We start from the raw sequence: 20,045 nt of genomic DNA, 5'->3' as shown, positions 1-20,045 counted from the left end.
GATCGGGGTTCCCGCGGTCGGGGTTCCCCGCCGGCGGCCTGTGCCCGCGGGGAGGAGGTGGTCTCGGCCCTGCTGAGGCCCCGTCTCACTGCTCGGGAAAAGTAACGCTTGGATCATTAGAAAGTGACAGATGAGACTGGTTCGACTAGAAAACGTTTATTAATATAATGATATTAATACGTAAAAAAATTAAAAACGTTCTGCATTGCACTGTGCATAGTCAGTAGTAAATTATATTTGCATCATTTAACAGCAGCTTGCTTTTTTTAGAGGCACTCCTGATTTTCTTAGAGATGAATAATGCACTTGGAGATTTTTACTGTTGTATTTTGCTGACTCTGCAGCTCAAAGCCCTTACCTCTTCCATTCATTATGCAAATGTCCTAATTATCTTCTCTCATTATCAGCAGCAACCGCAATTGTCCCTTAGATAAAGTCCCTACCTTCTTTATAACACGTAAAGATTAAAAAATAATTAACAGTCTATGACAAATAACTGCACCTCTGCTCTACCTGCTGTCTTATGCCAACAGGTTACCATTTAATAATAGATTCAGAATCTTTTTGAAGACATTTAGGACATTATATTTATAGAGCTGGTGTAGTCCAAATGAAGATTAAAAAAACAAGTAAATTTAGCCCATGTGAATATGCATATACAATCGAATTAAGTCTGCTACATAAACCAGCAATGATTAAAGACTGGGTTCATAGGAAGAGTTTGAGTTTTCCTGTTCACTGAAACACAGTTCATTCTTTTATGTAGTTTACATTCCGGGATTAAAATCAAAGGAGCATAAAATTAAGACAATAGCTTCAGTTCTTCAGTTTGTAAATGATTTAGAACTTGATTTACACACTTGAGGAATTGCCAGATGCCTGACTACTTAGTTTATTTTCTTATAAAGAAGAATTAGCACTTCACTGAACTCCTCTATTTAAGGAGCTTTTATATCACAAAATAGTTCAATCTGAGAAAAAGAAAGCTATAAGAAAGATATGAATGTATGAAAATCTATCTGAAAAGTGTTTCTTCAAATTTAAGCTCCATATCAAAGATGTTCTGAAAGAATAAAAAATGCACTTGAGAAAATGAGGGAGTTGGAAGAAAAACAAAAGAAAACAAAAAAAAACCACAACAACAACTTTAAGAAGTCCTTGTGAGTCTGTAAAGGACTTTGTATCTGGCATTGGCCTTAACACAACAGAAGAAACTACAACCAGCAAGTAATCTATCGGCCTTTCAAAGTTGTTCCTCTTGCTATTCTTTGTTAGCCTGCAATGGCTTCTGCAATAATGCAGTATTAATCATAATCTAAAATAAGACATTTCTGACTTAATAGGATAGTCTCATTTCTCTCCCCTAAGCATATATTATTATAACATCCCAATGTCCTAAAGATTCCACAATAACTAAAGTTAGCATTTCTAGCCACCTGAGAAACAAGGTAATTGTTATGAATTCATTTATATGAAAATTCATATGGAATGTTTAAATGTATAATGCTAATGCAAAGACCCCTTGGGTTATTACAGGAGAGCTAAAAATTGGGTAAACAAACACTAGCAGTTGGTGCATTACAGAGTTTTTAACAAAAACCTGAAATAAATGTAAAACTATGTTTTAGGTTATTGAATACTGGGGATTGCAGCATGATGCTTCTACGTAACATGATAGCTTCTACACATACAATGTTCACATTTGAATCATGTCCCTTAAAAAAATCCGTTTTCAATAAGACAGATTTTTTTTTATTACCCCTACAGAGGAGGGCTCAACAGAAATTAAAAATAATTTCTTCCAGTGCCCAACAGAAGATATAGACTGGTGAGCTGCCAATTACTTTTCTGAAAATAAAGTGAAGATATCCAGCATCTCGTACACTGAGGTCCAAAGTGACCTGAAAGCGCCCTTAACCCACAGAAGAAATACTTCTAAAGTTCAGACCTACAAAAGATAATCTACTTCACCCTCCAAAACAAATAGATACTGCAAACATCTAATCGCTCTTGACCTCTGCAGTGGTCTACAGTAGGAATTAAAGGTGATCATAATCTGAGCTGCATATAGCTTGTCTATAGACAGTAGCTCTGGGAAGAAAGATACCAGAGTTTTCAAGGTTGTTGACTCTCTCACCAGTTCCTTCTCCTGATTCATACTGTCCTTGGAAGAATAGCTACATGGGGGTGTGTTTTCCCTATCTTTCTCTATAAAATTGGGTAATTACTGTGTTAACACAAAAAGGGAATTGCACAAGCAGCACAAAGATTAGCACAAATGTTTCACTGTTGCTGACTAATTTTCAATTTGACTCAAACTAACAAAGCAGCCATTTTCCCTGAGAATCAGTCCAAAAAGCAGCCTCTTTTCACTCTTTGTAAATGAGACCTGTAGTCTTATTTCCACAGCTAACTAGTCTGCCTGGTTCACATTTGGTTCTTTTTTGTATCCTATCATCGTGACAAACCAAGATACAAGAGCTAAGCATAAGGTTCTGGACTGCACTATTACAGATGAGTTGTCTCCAAAGACTTAACAGAAGCAGTATCAGTCTCTGATATCCAACACACTATTCAGCTTTTAGCAGTTAATCAATTACAAACAGTATTGGAAACATACAGAATCCATAAATCTCTTCAGACGTACATACTGATAGACTCCAGTCAGTACAAAAGTGCAGTCAATTAATACTCAGCACCCTGCAAAGATATACTGGTTTCATTTACAGTGATTTCAAGTTTACATGAAAGATTTCATATTACACTTAATCCCACTTCCACTGTTCAAGAATTGATATAATATTGTAGTAAGGTTATTCCTGTGCAATCAAAGAAATGCTATGAAGATAATCTGCAGATGCCATTATGAAATCAGTCCATTCCTTGGCTAGCTCTTCAATGGAGACTTCTTCCCCCCCATATTCCTGTGGGAGAATGCTGACTGGGAAATGTTCGGTCAGACTCTGCATGTAGTTACTTCCATGCATATACACCTAAAACAAGAGATGAAAAGCGTTACTTGGGTATGAATGCTAGACTACCGAGTGAAAACAGGCAGCAAAGAAACTTAGTGCAAGAGCCGAAGCCACTAGTTTAGTTGGACTAAACAAGCGTTCTTGTTCATAATGAGCTCCTTAAATGAAGAAGAAAGTACCACCATGTGAGTGTGCTTCCCACGGGTGCTCAAACTCTGACCCGCTCAGTATCTGCAGCTTGATGAAGCATGGACTGCAACCAGAGAACTGCATTTTATACAGCTGCAAGCACAGGAGCTGAAACCAGCCACACACTTGTTCCAGACCGGTTTAGTGACGTGGGTGAGGGAACACGCTACATCCGTACAGCTGAGGTGAGCTAAACCATGGGGTTTGGGCCTGTCATAATAGTTCTCTTGTACTTCTTTTTCAGTCATTTCCAAGAAAAGAACAGTGTTTGGCTCCTGGCCATTACTATCTGGTCCTGCCACACGTTATTTAAAAACAACATTACATAGTATGTATGTAGGTTCAGATATGTGCCAAGAAGGATATTCAGAAGAATCTGGATCTCAGTCCTTATGTTTCAGTTCCAGCTGAAATTAGATCTAGGACTTCTCCTCCACTTTAACCCTTGTAATACTGTCATTTTTGGTTCTTCTTGTCTTGCTTTACTGTAGCTATTTTGAACACTTGTTCATGACTTTCAGTCAGAAACTTGTATAGGGCTCTTATTAACACCCGACAAAAATTTTCTGTAATTATTATTCCACATAGATTACAAGAATATGCACTCAAAAAGTAGTTGGCTGCCTTTATCTAACACTTCCTCCTCAGGTAGTAAGATAACAAGTGAAGAATAAGTATTCCTATTAAAGTATGTGGAAGTGACCCTTAGAGCTTTTTTTTCAGATCATACCTGAAACCCTAAGCCAGAGACAAGCCAATCTCCTTTCCATGAAGTGGGATATCTCATTTGTTTTCTTTCAGGCCTTTACTGTCCATCTGCCCTCTTTTCTGCTTTTTGAGTTCCAGTCTGAGATATTCTGATCTGGACAGGTGACAGGGGCTTATTTGACACCTATTAATGTGCGAGAAGAAGGGCCACAGCATCAGGTTGCTGGACAACACTCAGTTTCTTCATCTTTCCAGAGTGAGGGACTGACTGTGCAAGGCTGGCAGAAACAATCCTGCCTCTCTCCCCTAACAAAACACACACGCTAGGAAAAGGGGATTGGCAACTAACAGATAACAGTGACCAAAAAAATCTGGATTTACTGTCCTGGTGAGCAGTAGATAATGCGAATGCACAAGATCCATGTGCTGAAAAGAGGAGGCTGCAGAGTGGGAATAACAACAGGCAGTGTTGCTTACTTTTTACCTTATTCCTGCTGTTAACACTTCACAGTATTTCCTTTTCTGCCAGCTGAAACCACCAATATTCTTCCTCTGCTACAATACCCAGAATTCTTCTAGAATTTTGGCATGCTTTTGCATCCAAACACAAACAGGGTTTTAAGATTTAAAAATCCAAAACAATCTAAAACAACTAAGAAGCTATTTGTAAAGAAATTTTGAACTTAAGCTTGACCTATTTTTGGTGCATAAGTGCCTTTGCAGATCTTTCAGAACTAAAAAGTTGTCTTCTACTAATTCTGCACAATTTGAAGCATAACATCACTGTTCAGTGACAATATCTGACTGTCATTTATAGGCAGAGTGTTGGGAGATCCAGGATCTGTTTCTTCCTAGTCCTGCAGATGAATTGCTATGTGACCTCAAGCAAATCATTTAACCTCTCTGTGTCACCACAGTTTTTATCTTATCATGGTGATAACAGCTACCACTTACAACTCTGGCATTATTGGTAACTGAGAATGCTTTACAATTAGTTTCCGGAGGCCCAAATGGCACTAACACTCAGAAATGATTTATACTCTTCAGAGCTCAGAAGCACCAGAGTCTAATGGAAGTGCTGCAGATTGTCATGTGGGAATTTTATAGCAGAAAGAATACTTGTGTGCACTCACCCGTTGTTTTATTTTTTCAGTGAGAAAAGGCTTAATTAGAGCGTAGACTGGGTGGAAGAATAAAGGCTCATTAATGAAGTGGATACCTCGAACTTTTAGAGGAAAGGAATCCTGTCAACACACATGAAAAACAGCAAAAGAAAAGGAATGTATTATTAAATATATTCTATTATTAAGGTCAAATATGTGAAAACTATCTAGTCCATAGGTTGGAGCACTCTTTCTGATCTTGCTTCACTTCAGAGTGCTCTTAGTTTACACTGTCCTAAAAATGCTTAGAAAATCACATATTGTTCCTCCCATTAGAAGGAAAAAAACTACCAATAAAACCAACAAAAACCCACAACAGTATGAGAAGAGGCTACTAAAAAAAAAAAAAAACGCAAAAACAACACAAACCCAAAACAACAAAAAACAAACAAGAAAACCTTCACCAAGTTACATATAAATAATGTACACAAAGCTTGTGCTCAGCCTTTCCTCAGAAGTACAGTTTTTCACAGAAGAGATTCTGCTGCTGATTTACCAAAAAAGCTATCCAGCCATGTGTTCTAATTGGTAATTCACAACCTGAATGATAATACGTAAATATATATAAATATAAACCACTGAGGCTACTAAGTTTAAGTTAAATAAATTATAAATATAATTTAGAGATGTTATAAATATAGTTTAGAGCCTTGAAATTACTGGGAATTTGCCCAAGCCAGAACTTCAGATTTACACCAAGATTACTGTCATAATGAAAATAAAAATTATATATGCTATACAGTCTTTATAATATGAAATACTTCTACTTGCATTCAAGATTCATTTAGAAGTCCCAGACCTTTTCAAGTTTAAAGAGAATATGGCAGTGCTCAAAGACAGCATTATGCCATGAGGAAAGTATAGCTTACATTCATATCCCAGCTAATACCACCTCTGCAACTAGTTTTCTGCCTATAAAAATGGTACTTCTCACAGTTTTCCCAACTAGTACAGTGGCTTTTCTCACATTATTTCATGCATCATTTTATTAAAAAAAAAAAAAAAACCAAACAAAAACCCCAAACAAACAAAAAAAACACAAACACAAACCCTACACATTTCTTAAGTGCAATTCCTTTTAGATTTTAATGTAGGATAAAGACCTTAAAACTATCAGATTATAGGTTTACAGCATGTTACTATGTGTTGTCATATATTTGAAGTCTACTATCATGTTTTTCACAAAACAATTTGTTTTTTCATGGGGTAACAGATTTTTCAAGGTGATATCACTTAATAATGTTACTATGGTTTCCATTCCTTAGTCCATATTTTCTTTCTATTAATTTATGTTTCTTCATACCGGATTGTAATTTGCAACACACATTTCTCAAGAAAAACTCAAGGTTGAAACTATGCTTCCTTAATTTTTACTTCTGAGCATATTGAACAATACTAAGACAATCTCTAGGTGGAATATATGAACTCAGCTAAAATGATGAAAGGAATCTGAAACAAAAATTAGTTACACTTATTTCTCATCTTAGAAAAGAACACTGCGTTTCTGCATTTTTTTTTCAATAGCTATATAATAAAAAATTAGAAGCTTGAAAAACATGCAACAAATCTGAAATAGATCAAGATGGAAACATCACATTCAAATAATTTCCTGGTTTGAGATAATGGGTTGAAACCATTAGATGTAATTTCAAATCCTGTTCTTCTTCCTTTCTGCTCTATTTCAAGGTTAAAAAATTACTAGCAACTTGTTTACTAGCTCAGAGGTCAACTGAAACACTCTCGCACATCCTGTTCTCATGAGATATGGCCCAGAATCATGCAAACATCAAGAGTTATTATTCTAGATGTGAAAAGTTGGGAATACCTGCTGGTTTCACTGAAGTTTTACAGTAGATACCAAAAAGGAAGAACAGCTGAAGTTCTGATGATATTCATTCAATGACTAAGCTTCGATTGAACCTCAGATATAAACCTTACTAAACCAGAGCAAGAGATTATCTCCCTGGCTAATTTCCACATCACAGGCTAAAAGTTTTATTATTACTGATTTTCAACATAACTTCTGAAGGAAAACGGGATTATAGGACTACATTGTAGCCTTCCTGACAATTCTCTGTCCCCTTTTTAAATTTTGTTAGTTTTTTTTTTTTTTTTTCCTCTCAAATCCCTTGGTAAAGTTCAACTGAATTTGACAGAGAGGAACAAGTCTTAAAGACAGTAAAGTCCCTAGAAGTTTTGTGAAAAATAGGAGGTGAAGTAGCAGCAAATTGCACAAAATAATGCTCAAATTGGGGGTAAAACCAAGCAGAACATAAACATTATTCATTCTGTTGGTAGCAGCTGGATGGTTAAGTAGCATCATCCATATCAATAACAAGCCAGTACCATCTTACTCTTAACTACTCTTAGCATATGCTGCTTCTGACCTTCTCTGAGTCTCAGGAAATAAAAAAAAAAAAGCTTTAAAATGTTTAGTTAATGTACAAAAGAATGGAAGAGAGGAGACGAAACAGGATAACAAACACAGATCCTTACAAAATTTGGCTTCATCTGATCTTACACTCATGAAATTCTTGTGTTGTAAGAGATCAGTGGAGTTCTTACAAAACATCAGACGTTAAAGGACATTTACTGCTACACAAGAACATGCTTTAAGGCAAATAAAGCACAACATGTACGTGAGCTGTCTGACTTCTAGAGGATTTAAAATTTTGTTCTTTCAAGCTGCACAGACTTTAAGAAGGTCTAAAGAAGGAAAATTTACCATAGCTTAAAACAGATGAAAAATTGGGAGTTATAGCAATGAAGAACCATAAAGCAATACGTCACACTTACTGTGAGCACAGCCGCAATTTTCTTGGCCACTGCTGGGCTGATTTGAAATGCATGAGCAAATCGCCACCCTTGCAGATCAAAGATTGTCTTGACTCCATTCCGCTGAGTCTCAATCTCCTTTACAATGAGTTCAGATGTGATAAGACTTACACGAAACACATCGTATGCCGTAAATAAATTGGGATCCCATTGTCCTGAGGAGTAAATAGACTGCACTGCATTACCATGAAGACAGCACATACACCTGTACTTTTCCTTGTTACTGCTACTAATGTGCTGCTCAGGAACAACAAGTAACCAGCAATATCAAAGGTCCTGAAATAAACAGATTTGCCAGTACAGAAGTTATTTTGTGTGCCTGCTCTGCCACTCATCTTTTGAACTATTTTATAGACAGTACCACCTAATGCTAGACAGTTATATTAATAGATGCCACTTAATGTAGTATGTTCCACCTATGGGCATAGCTTCCAGTACAAGGTTTTGACTTGACAGCTTAATTCAAACAATCATGTTATCAGAAACTGCAGATCATTAATCCAATCAATGAATATATTTTTTTGTCCAGTGCAGCAATTCTGTCAAGATTCAGTGAATTCCATGTGTTTTTCTGAGGCTTGAGCAAAGAATTACATGGGATGAGTTTAACCCTAGATGAAATCTTCAGAGAACACAGCTTTGCAAAAAGACACATTATTTTCTGCTAGACCAGCTGATATTAAAGCAATTCTTTAAAAGCTGGCAAAAAATAATTTCTCTGTCTAAAACAAGCACAAAGAAATATGGTAACACATGACCATTTAACTACATCTTTTTTAAAGACTTTTGGGAGTGTGTGAAACAAAGGATCTTCATAGTGTTGTTAGACAGGGCTCTTTGGCTACATCTAAGCAGTGAAAACCCAGTGAAATTTTAATCCACATCTAAACTGGCCATTGATATGTGACTAGGTGTACACCTTCTTTTCTGTTCTCTCCCTTCTGTGCTTTGTGTGCACCAGTACCAGAGTCTTAGCACATGGCTTTGAAAACTTGCAGAGAAACAAATAATTATTGGGACACTCAGACCCAAATAACCACACTTCTTGCAAGTATTAGGGGTTTAACCTCAAGAGTTTTGTTTGTTTGTTTGTTTGTTTTTATGCAGACAAGAACTCCACTGAAAAGGAAATACATTATCCATAAAGGACTGTACAGGTTTAGCCAAAACAGTATTTAAGTCAAGTGATATAGCTGTTACAGCTCAATAAACTCAGTTTTATATTAATGTAAAGGTATTTCTAACAGGAAACATAAACGTTACCATACTAGTTAAGATGTTCTGATATTACCCATAAAATGCGTGTATTTTGCTGCTCAAATTGTGATAATTAAAAACTAAGCCACAAACAAACAAATGAAAGAGATAAAACCCCAAAAACAAACAAATAAAAAATGACAAAAAAACCCAAAACCATCACTTCCAGAGGTAGGTGTGAAATGGGTCCAAGCAATTTTGTCACTCACCAATTCTGTATATTAGAACTTTGCTTCCATGTGGGTCCCTTGATCTCAGGAGTCCGTGATACCCAGCTTGCAAAAGACCAAGAACAGAAGATGGGTTTAAATCTCCACTTATTTCTGGGCATTCAATTCTCCACTTCTGGTAATTCTTCAATAACTGGAAAAAATAAATGTAGATGGCAGATAGCCATCAGGCATTACATGAAAAGCACAGTTAAAAAATAGCTACAGCAAGTAATACAGATTTTGGATTAAAATTTCCTAAGTAGCTACAGTTTAGACTTCTAATCCGAGACCTTCAATGGAGCTATGAGAATCAGAATTTTTTAAGTGACTCGTTTCAACAAACTGAAATGTAGGTTTAAATCTCAAAGGTAGCATGCACAAGCTAGCCTCTCAAATTGTTACTGTGTTTCATCAAACGGCAAAACCCCACCAGACCCTCAGCACCGTTTTACAGATTAAATGGGTTCACCACAATGAAAGCATCAACCAACAGTCCTCTATTTCTGTTAATTTGTATTAACAGAAATTAATTTTTATTCATTTCTCAATTACTCCGTATTTCACAACAGAAGCATTTGAGTTAAAAGAACTGTCAGCTCCAACTAATAAAACATAACCTTATATAAATTAGAAATTTCCTTTATCTATGTAAGCACCATTTTCTTCATCATTTTCATAGAAAGAATGGTCAGAAGGAACCTCAGTGGATACTGAATTAATCCCTTGGAACATCACAGCATCTGTTATGCTGATACCTACAGACTCTTAGAGGGAGACCTGAGACTCACCACCCTGTACCTCATAGCACGCTTATGTTAGATAATTAGTCTTATTTCTTACCCTTCTCTCTGCTTTCAAGTTTCTTGTATTGTTTCACATAGAACATGCACTTTTTCTTCAGCTTAAGGCTTTTCTGCTCAGATGAAAGTCTTGGAATATTTTGAAGGTCTCTCAAATAAATTGTGATGAGGAAATTATTTATAAGGCACTACTGTTTGTCAGCAGAATTTACTACAAATAGAAGATATACTGCTCAGAAATTATCTATATCCCTCATGGAAATAGCACCTATAAATATGTATTTATAGGTACAAAACCAAAAAAGTTAATCTGTCACACTAGAATCCCATTTGATTTGGCAATCAGAAAGTTGATAAAAGCCTCATCCTAAACCATACACTATAGAAAGAAACATTTAGCCACTAGGAGAAATTTACTAGAAGGCTTTTGACTGCGTTAAATCAGTTTGTCTAGGCCAACTTAAAACCAAACAGATAAAAAAGGCCAGGTAGGGGATGGGGAGAGGGCATAGTAGGAAAAAAAAGTTAATTTGTAGAATAGAAATTCACTATGATTTCAAACACAGGCCTGATTAGGTACTCTGATTATCTCACTCTGTTATTATGTGACTCTCTGTAAAGGGCACTGTTTGAGCAATCCCAACCACTTTGTGCCAACCAGACGGCACTGTCAACATATTATGTTCTTTTCCTCGGTCTTTCAAATACAGACCGTTAAACAGCAGCAAAACATAAAATCATGCTCAAAACAACTATGCAAATATCTTCACTCTTTCCCACTTTTCTTGTAAAATCATTTATACCACAACTTAATGAACCTGCTTAACAATTACATAAATATTTTAAACAACTCTTTCAAGAACTACCTGCCAAAACAAGGTGAGAATAAAAATGATATGTTAATTCAATCCTCTAAATAATTGTATCTTGTCAGTATAGTTAGTTTCTCATTTTAGTGAATATTTACATTTTCCAAGTTGGAAAAGGCAAATGTTTGAAATCTGGACCTCAGGGGAAAGGGAATGATGTTCACAGGTTGTGACACACACAAGATCCTTACGGAAGACATAATTTACCTACTGGTGAGTCCATTAAGGAATAAGTATGTGGTTGGAATACTTCTGACACCTTCTGTGACGTGGGCAAGTGGTGCATCTTTTGACATAGACAAGTGACATGGCTAAGCTCCAAACATATTTCCCTTGGCCAGAAAGCCAGGAAGTGCTAAAGGGGTCTCAGATTTTGAAAACCTAATCTAATTACCTGAACTGATTTAGCGCTGAAGTAAAGGTTAGCATCAGATAATCTTCCATAGCATCTACAACTAGTTTTGGGACATATTCTGTAAATTTTCATTTATGTAAACAATCCCTTTCTTAGCAGCTGGACATACTCAGGTCACACACAGACACAAACAGAAATATTATACATAACAACCAGTCTGGATATAGAAGATGAATCAACCTAATATCAGGATAAACAGGAACACTCATTACCTAGTATAAAATACGTCTCATACTTTTAACACAGGGAAAACATCTCAATATATAATTATCTGTGTTTACAAACTGAATAACCTACCTAGCATTTGATCAGCACCTGAAAATAGATGCAAGATAACTCTATAAATGGAGAAAGCTGGATGAAAAACTCCAGTGTCTGGAGTTAAACATTAATTAAGAAGTTTTTTTCCTGAGGTCTTTTGGGGATAGTTCCAGATTTCTGAACATCAGAGATGATAAAGTTACTGATTAATCCAAAATTCATGTGCTACAAAACAAAGTGAACCTAGTACTTTACTTAGAATTAAAAGAACTAGAAAACCACATGCTTGTTACAGAAACCAATGTATTTGTATATGTACATTTTTTCATTGTTGTTAACTATTTTTTCATATTAACGAGGATGCTAGACAGAATTAGGCCTCTGTGTCAGCAGTTGTACCAATGCACATGATGTTTAGGAAAAAAATGTTTTGGCAATCTCTGAAGAAGAAACCAACAGCTCAGACTTTAGAATATAAAGAGATATATATATATGTACATAATCACACACCTTTGGGTATTTTTTTCTTTTTTTTTTTTTAATTATGTGTATATAGCTACACAGAATTTAAACATATGGTATACACAGACACAAAATTTAAAATATTATTACAGAGACATAGAACTTTCCCAGTTCCACATGCAATATCTCTTTGACAGTTGGAAGAAGACTGGCTCATGTCAGTTTACAGACTGGACTTAGCACAAAGGGAAGACTGGCTGACTGATTTGTGTTTTCTCAACAGTCAGCCAGAGAGCCTAATAGGGGCTTTTCCATCCTTTCTGTGAAACCCCTCTGTATTAATGGAAGAAAAGCAGCCAAGTAATTGACTTAAACTTGCTATTTATATTTGAACAATGTGAAGATCCTCAGAAATAATGCCTGCGACTTGGCAGTATGTTTGACTTATGGAAAACAATCCTTCTTGTACATCAGTTACTCTAAGCAGTGCAACACACTAGGAAGTCTTGATTCCTCCGTAAGTCAAATGCGGAGAAAAGACAAAGTCTGGCTATATACCTTTGTATTTATCAGAACTCCTAAAAGGATCTCAGATATTTAGGCAATTTTGAGTGCCATAAAACCAATGTTTACAAAAGTCTAAGTGGTATGTTATGAAAACATCTCTTGGCATAGAGTTTCGATGTTGCATTTTTATTGAATTTAAAGATTTTCATTCTTTTCCCCAGAGTATAATCTATTTCAAGTACAAAAAGACAGTATCCCCAAGTCACTGAGAATTAGCCTTATACAAGAGTTGTGGGATATAACACGAGGACGTAGTAAAATGCACTAGGCAAAAAGATTTAGGGAGGAAAGGAGATGCCAGTTCTCCAGATTTCACATATCACTACTGAATCCAAGTGACAGTGTTTTTGATCACAATAATAAAGTCAAACATATATACATAGCTGGTATATTAAAAAGGGGTATATAAAGCCATAGCTTGAGCACATTTAATGGAGACCCGTGGCCTTGTTTCTCTGTTAAGCTAACATTTCTGAGATGTCAACATTCAGATAAATCTGTGTCAAGTAATAACCAGGGATGCATCAAGAAACAGTTTGCTCTGTTGCCACTTAATTCATATTTAAGTCTAAGTATAAGCCCATACCAAGAAAGATGCTTGACAAAAGCTTCAAGACCTTTGGTTATAAACATTGACAGAGCCACAAAACTTCCATTATCCCTTAGCTGCTTTACAAGTACTATGCAGCAGGACACAGAAACCCAGTTGGCAAAAAGAGAACTGTATCAATCTGGACTCCAAACTGAGATGCAACATTTAACCAGCACAGGAGGGAGCAGACATTGTTTAGACTGATGACAGGAGGGCTCTGTCTAGGATGAAGTACTAACATAACCTCTGCATGAGGTCAGACTTGGGTTAGATGAAAATTAATCTTATGACCACCATAGATTTTTGCACAATAAGTCTCTTGGGCCTTAATATACTGATTTCAGATAAACACATTCCTTTTTCCTTTTTTAAATGTTTCTTGTCTTCTTCCCATGCCGTAAGAGAAATAACCTAGAAATCAGTGTAAAGTGGTATATGGAAGATTAAGTAAAAGTAGCTACAGCATTTGGAAACCTGAAATTCTAGATGGAAAGATTAAACACAGGTGGATTTTGAACAGCAGAATCTCTTAGTTCAAAGAAGGTTCCAGACAAGAAATTTAGAAACTTAGCATCTGTGGAGATCCAGAAATTCTAAAGAGATTCTAAAAAGACTTAATTTTTCTAAAGCAGGTCCCCAGACCCAGAGGAATGATTCTCAAGCAGGGTATAGGAAATGTGTTACTTTGTAGACTCCATCTCTTAACCTAGCTTAGATTCCACACTCCTGAAGATTAGTCATAGAATCATAGAATATCTGAAAGTTGCGAGGGACCCAGAAGGATCTAACCTAAAACTACACCATACAACTAAGAGCATCATCCAGATTCTCCTTGAACTCTGACAGGCTTGGTGCCATGACCACTTCCCTGGGGAGCCTGTTCCGACCACCCTCTCAGTGAAGAAACTTTTCCTAATGCCCAATCTGAATTTCCTCTGATGCAGCTTCATCCCATTTCCTCGTGTCCTATAGCTGGTCACCAGAGAGAGACCAGCACCTCCCCTTCCACTGCCCTCTTTGAGGAAGCTGTAGACTGCAATGAGGTCACCCCTCAGCCTTCTCTTCTCCAAGCTGAACAGACCAAGTGACCTCAGCTACTCCTCATAAGTCTTGCCCTCAAGACCTGTCACCATCTTGGTCACCCTCCTCTGGATACACTGTAATAGTCTGATGTCCTTCTTGTTTTGAGGCACCCAAAACTGCACACAGTACTTGAGGTGGGGCTGCACCAGTGCAGCATAGAGTGGGACAATCATCTCCCCTGACTGTTTAGCTGTGATGTGCTTGATGCACCCCAGGACACAGTTGGCCCTTTTGGCTGCAAGGGCACACTGTTGACTCATAACCAACTTGCCATCAACCCAAACCCCCAGATCTCTTTCCGCAAGGCTGCTCTCCAGCCTCTCATCCCCCACTTTGTACATATGACCAAGATTATCCTATCCCACGTGGAGAATTCTGCACTTGCTCTTGCTAACTTTCATACAGTTGGTGATTTCCCAACTCTCTGTCTATCCAGATCCCTCTGTAAGGCCTCTCTGCCCTCAAGGAAGACCACAGCTCCTCCTAGTTTAGTAGCATCGGAAAACTTAATTAACGTATATTTGATTCCTGCATCCAGATAATTTATAACAACATTAAAGAGCACCGGCCCTGAAATCAAGCCCTGGGGAACACCATTGGTGACTGGCCACCAGTCTGATGTAACCTCATTTACTCTTAGAGCCCAACTAGTCAGCCAATTGCTCACCCAATATATTATGGACTAGCTGGGTGCTGGACAATTTATCCAGAAGGATACTGTGAGAGACAGTATCAAAAGCTTTGGTAAAATCCATAACTACCACACCCACTGGCTTCCCTTGGTCAACTAGATGGGTGACTTTGTCATAAAAGGAAATTAAGTTGGTTAAGCAGGACTTTCCCTCGTGAACCCATGCCGGCTATGACCAAGGACTGCATTGTCTCTCAAGTGTTTTTCAGTAACTCCCAGAATAACCTTCTCCATAACTTTACAAGGCACTGAAGTGAGACTGACAGACCTGTAATTAACAGAATCTTCCTTCTTACCCTTCTTGAAAATTGGACATTTGCCAGCTTCCAGTCAACTGGCACGTCTCCAGAGTCCCAAGACCATTGAAAATCAATGGAGAGAGGTCCCCCAATAACATCAGCCAGCTCTTGCAGTACCCTGTCATGAACCCCATCAGGCCCCATAGATTTATGTGCATCCAGCTTGAGCAGCAAGTCTCAAACAAGTTCAGGGTCATCTGGGAGTTTGTCATCCCCCCAGTCAGTCTTCCACCACAAGGTTCTGGGGGTCCCAGGCCCCATCATCAGTGTTGAAGATAGAGGCGAAGAAGGTATCATTTTCGCTTTGTCTGTATCCCTATTTGTGAGGTGACCGACCTCATCAAGCAATGGATCAATGTTATCTCTGATTCTCCCTTTGCTATTAACATATTTTTAAAAGTTCTTTTTGTTGCCCCTCACAATACTGGCCAGCTTGAACTCTCATCGAGATTTGGCTGCACTAATTTTCTCCCTACAGTGGTGAACAGCATCTTCACAGTCCTCCTGTGTCTCCTGTCCTTGTTTCCAACGTCCATACACTTTCCCTTTCCAACAAAGTTCTAGAAAAAGTTCCCTGCTCAGCCAAGCTAGCCTTCTTCTCCACTTGCTTGACTTGTAACACTTCAGAATTGCCTGCTCCTGCACTTTTAAAGAGATGGCTCTTGAAAAGAGGCCAGCATTCATGGACCCCAGTACCTTCAAAAGCAGATTCCCAGGGGACCTTACTGACGAGCTCCTTCAGCAGCCCTGTGTCTGCTTTCCCCAGATCCAGGGTTGAAGTTTTGCTGAGGGTTTTTCTCCTGTTGCCAACTATTTGAAACTCAACTACTTTGTGGTCACTGTGTCTAAGACAGCCACCAACCACCACTTTGCCCACGAGTCTCCCTCTATTTACAAAAAATAAATCTAGGAGGGCACCTTTGCCAGTTAGCTCCCTTAGTACCTGCACCAAGAAGTTGTCTTTAACATCCTTCAGAAATTTCCTGGACCTGTTTGTGTCCACTGTATAATATTCCTAGTTGATGTCAGGGACAAGGGAAGCTGATCTAGAGATATCCCTTTGTTCCTTGTAGAATAATTCTTACCTACAACATAACTCAGAATTAATCACAAGAAAGTGGAGAAACGTACGGGCCAAGTTCTGAAGTGCCACTGTCCTGTCTACAGAATTATCAATAACAACCAATTGTAATGTAATTAGGAGTGAATATTCGGCGTGCATATTATCTTCATTAAGCCCTACTTTTTGGAAGCAGGGAATACAAGAAAACAAAATGGCTTTCATTAGGAAAGAAAAACAGGCACAGTCCTATAATTGTTAATGCACATCTGATATAAACAACGTCATGAACATCAAGCAAAAGTAAGGTCCATATCTCAAAGGAGTCTGACTTGACTTACTAGTTTTTCTGCTGAGGAGGACAGGTTTAAAGCTGTCACATAAATCTCACAACCCAAATGAAAAGAACACAAAATGTATTTAAAAAGCTAATTATTATTATGGGCTTAATTCAATTTCTCGTGTTCTTGTTTAGCTACCCTGATCTTGCAATATATCCATATGCAAACAATCTTCTCTTATGGTGACTAAACTTGGAAAATCTACAGTACAGAGAATTCAAAAACTAAAATGTGAGATCTATTGGGCAATGCTGTGTCATCAACACCAAATTCCACTGAAATACAGCTTCCAGTTGGCACAAGTTAAGAAATGCTTTTGCCCTGGGGAGATTTGGAAGTACTTTCTGTTCAGAATGGTTAGTACTTGTCAATCTTTCTGTAAAAAAAGAAACAACTAATAACACTTTGTACCTTTGGATATTAAAAATATGTACACACTGTCTGTACAGCAAAGATAATCACCATACAAACAGCCAGAAGAGTACCAAAACTTACTGAAAGGAGTGTTGTAAATGACCATACTCCAAGAGAAACTAAATTTTTATTCATAGCTTTATGTTAGAGTAATTATAAATCTGTAGTGAAACCAGTATCATTACCAGTAACAAGTAACCTGAGCCTGAAAAGGATGTCCTTTAAATGATAACGTTTCCTGATCGGAGTTGTGACAGTGCCACACTTACCGCAACCTCTAAGTTACGTGACCGTACCACACCTACCATAACCTTCACATTACCCCATCAAGGCTACACAATGCCAACCACCAGACCGCACTATTATACGGCACCGCGCTGCGTGACCAGCAATTAGTTACACCCTGAAAGTCCCTGCTTGGCCCTGTCCGACCCGCGCCCGTCTCCGTCCGCCCCCAGCAAAAACCCCCCGACGCCCCGCTCGGCCTGCCCGCCGCCCTAGTGCCGCGGCATCCCCGGGGCCCGAGGCGAGACCCCCGCAGGCCGCGGGGTGCGGGGCCAGGTGCGAGCAGGCGGCTGGAACGGCCCCGGGCCGGGCCACAGGGGTCACCGCCGCCTCCTCCGCAGCGAAGGGCGGCAGCTCCCCAGCCCCGCTCCCCCGGCCCTCCTTACCCTCCAAGCCAGGTCCAGGTGGAAGTCTCGGGCGCGCAGGAACCTCACCAGGAAGGAGTCGGAGAGGGGCTGCGGCCAGCGCTGCCCGGGCTCTGCCTCCGCCCGCTGCCGCAGCTCGGCGATGGCGCTGCGCACCCGCGGAGCGTGGTCGGGCAGGTCGTTGGGGTGCCCCGCGCCCGGCGGCCCCCGCGACATCCCGCTGCCGCCGCCGGACGGCTCTGAGGCGACGGCCCCGTTCGGCCCCGCTGCCTCCCTGCCCCTGCTCCGCCCCGGAGGGACAGGAGTGGAGTGGGCCGGCCCCGGCGTGGGGCGGCCGCACGGCGGGGGCACCCCAGGGCCCGGCCCCGCCGCGCTGGTGCCCGGGCGGGGTCCGCGGCTGCCCGCACCGCCCGCTGCAGGCGGGTCGTCCCAGGCTGCTGGAAAGCGCTACAGATGGTGGCCTTCCCCTTAGGGGAAAATAAGCCATCTTCAGATACTAAATAGCCAAAAAGCTGCAACTCCATTGCAGCTGGGAACTGCCGTGCAGAGGGGAGGTCGGTCTTGGTGGAAAACCGCCTTGGAGCACCGAATCCCCAGCATGAGTGTGCAGTAATAGAAATATATCCACTCTACCTGGAGAAAAGATGATGATATTGAATTCAACTTTAGTCCAGCTTTGCTGCCCAGCAGTGAGTTCAGTTATTGAAGGTGAAGGGTTAATTGTTCTATTAGTATTTTTATTGTAACCTTTTCCTTTGATTGGGTTTCTTTTGAGATGTCTGGCCTACATATGCAAAAAGTCCTGCTTCATTTAACATGCAATTTATGAGGCACACTTAGGCTGATTAAAAGGTTTACAAAACTTTGTTCTAGATAACCTTCTCCTCTGGCTTTCTACATGTACATTTAATACTTCCTTATGTTTTGATAGGAATTTTGGTCATATCTAGCCATGTCTTGGACTGTTACATACTGCTGAAATGTGTACAGGTATCCTCCTTCATTTTACAAATGTGAAAAAATCTGCCCAACTAAAAGCATGCAGGTGAAGAGTGGGAGGATTGCGAATAATCATGCCCGCCCCAAAAAAATAATTGAAAGCAGGGACTCAAGGGACTGAACAGGAACAACAAGTCTGCAGGAGCAAAGTGTTGCAGCAAAGGATAAAAATTGAGAAAGAGGTGGAGCAGTCAAGAGGTGGACACATAGAACAGTGGGCAGGAGGAAGGTGTGATGAAGTATGGACCTGCCCTAGAATGAGAAGAAAAAGCAAGCTGGAAATAAAAGAAGAAACAAACCAGAATGTGGAGAGGGCAGTAACAGCAGGTTGTTTCTGGACAGAGCCTCTATGGGAAAAATGGCACTCAAACGCGAAACCCAACCACAGGTGGCAGGACAAAGGGGTATCACAGCAGGGTCATACATTGCTTCAAACACCCCTTCCTAATTTTTGAGCACTTAGTTTTGCCATCCCAGTATTCTTACAACTTAGGGGGTTGTATGTAAAAACAAAAAGGGTGGGAAAAAGACAGATACTTTTTATTACACTCTTCAGCTGAGCACTCATAGTTTTTAACTAGTTCATCTACAAAACTGAGATTACGATTTGGCTGCATATTTGACCCAAGTTAGTTTACTAATGGTTTCAGAGATTTCCCTCAAGACTGAGTTACAAAAATATCTGTAAATTTAAAGTTTGTATCAAAAATTCCATGAGTCATCCTGAATTTGTTACAGTAATGAGAGCTCCTGTCTCTGACAGTGAAGATGTGATATCATCAGGGCTTCACACAGAGGAGCCAACATGTTGAATACTTGATTCTTCACCACAGCAATTAAGACCTGTTGCAAGATGAGACTTGTAGGTAAAGCTTTTGTTTTGTTTAATTACATGTGGAAAAGTGCTCAAGTGCCTGAAAGCTCTGTCTAAATAAAATATGCCTGTTTGTAAACTTTGCCTTGCTTGTGTCCTTGGACTATGATAATTACTGCAACAAAGACCTGAAATTGTGGCAATATCTCATAGATGTTCCATTTTGGTATGTTCCTGTGACAAACAGACTTCCCAAACAGCCAGAATTTTCCCTTCTTCAGCAGAAACTTTACATCTGTGTGATAGCAATATCATAACTTTAACAGGTCTTCTGTGGCAAGTGTTCAAGGGTTATGTGGGCAACTATATTTGACTGTAAAATCACATAC

The 20,045-nt window shown here is 39.3% G+C and overlaps 1 protein-coding gene across 1 annotated transcript; it reads right to left on the bottom strand.

The window, feature by feature from the left end:
• Positions 1–140: 140 nt before the first annotated feature.
• TTPA (alpha tocopherol transfer protein) lies at positions 141–19,687 on the bottom strand. The gene is made up of 5 exons (XM_082046319.1): positions 17,865–19,687; positions 9,337–9,490; positions 7,832–8,025; positions 5,006–5,116; positions 141–2,993 (listed from the first exon to the last, which is right to left on the bottom strand). The coding sequence occupies exons 1-5, from the start codon at positions 18,057–18,059 to the stop codon at positions 2,814–2,816; spliced, it is 834 nt and encodes a 277-aa protein (XP_081902445.1). The 5' UTR covers positions 18,060–19,687; the 3' UTR covers positions 141–2,813.
• Positions 19,688–20,045: the final 358 nt, after the last annotated feature.

Source organism: Streptopelia decaocto (genome assembly GCF_964273445.1).
Source record: "Streptopelia decaocto genome assembly, chromosome: 2".
Taxonomy (NCBI): Eukaryota; Metazoa; Chordata; class Aves; order Columbiformes; family Columbidae; genus Streptopelia; species Streptopelia decaocto.
Note: the sequence above shows the minus strand (reverse complement) of the source record. Positions and strands in the feature narration are given on the sequence as shown.

Bases quoted from the DNA above. Each gene is read 5' to 3' on its own strand.
- TTPA (XM_082046319.1), bottom strand. From the start codon at position 18,059: ATGTCGCGGGGGCCGCCGGGCGCGGGGCACCCCAACGACCTGCCCGAC. The intron at 9,491-17,864 runs GTAAGGAGGGCC...TATTTTTTCCAG, and splicing joins ACCTGGACCTGGCTTGGAGG to TTATTGAAGAATTACCAGAA. The intron at 8,026-9,336 runs GTGAGTGACAAA...TTTACTCCTCAG, and splicing joins AGTTCTAATATACAGAATTG to GACAATGGGATCCCAATTTA.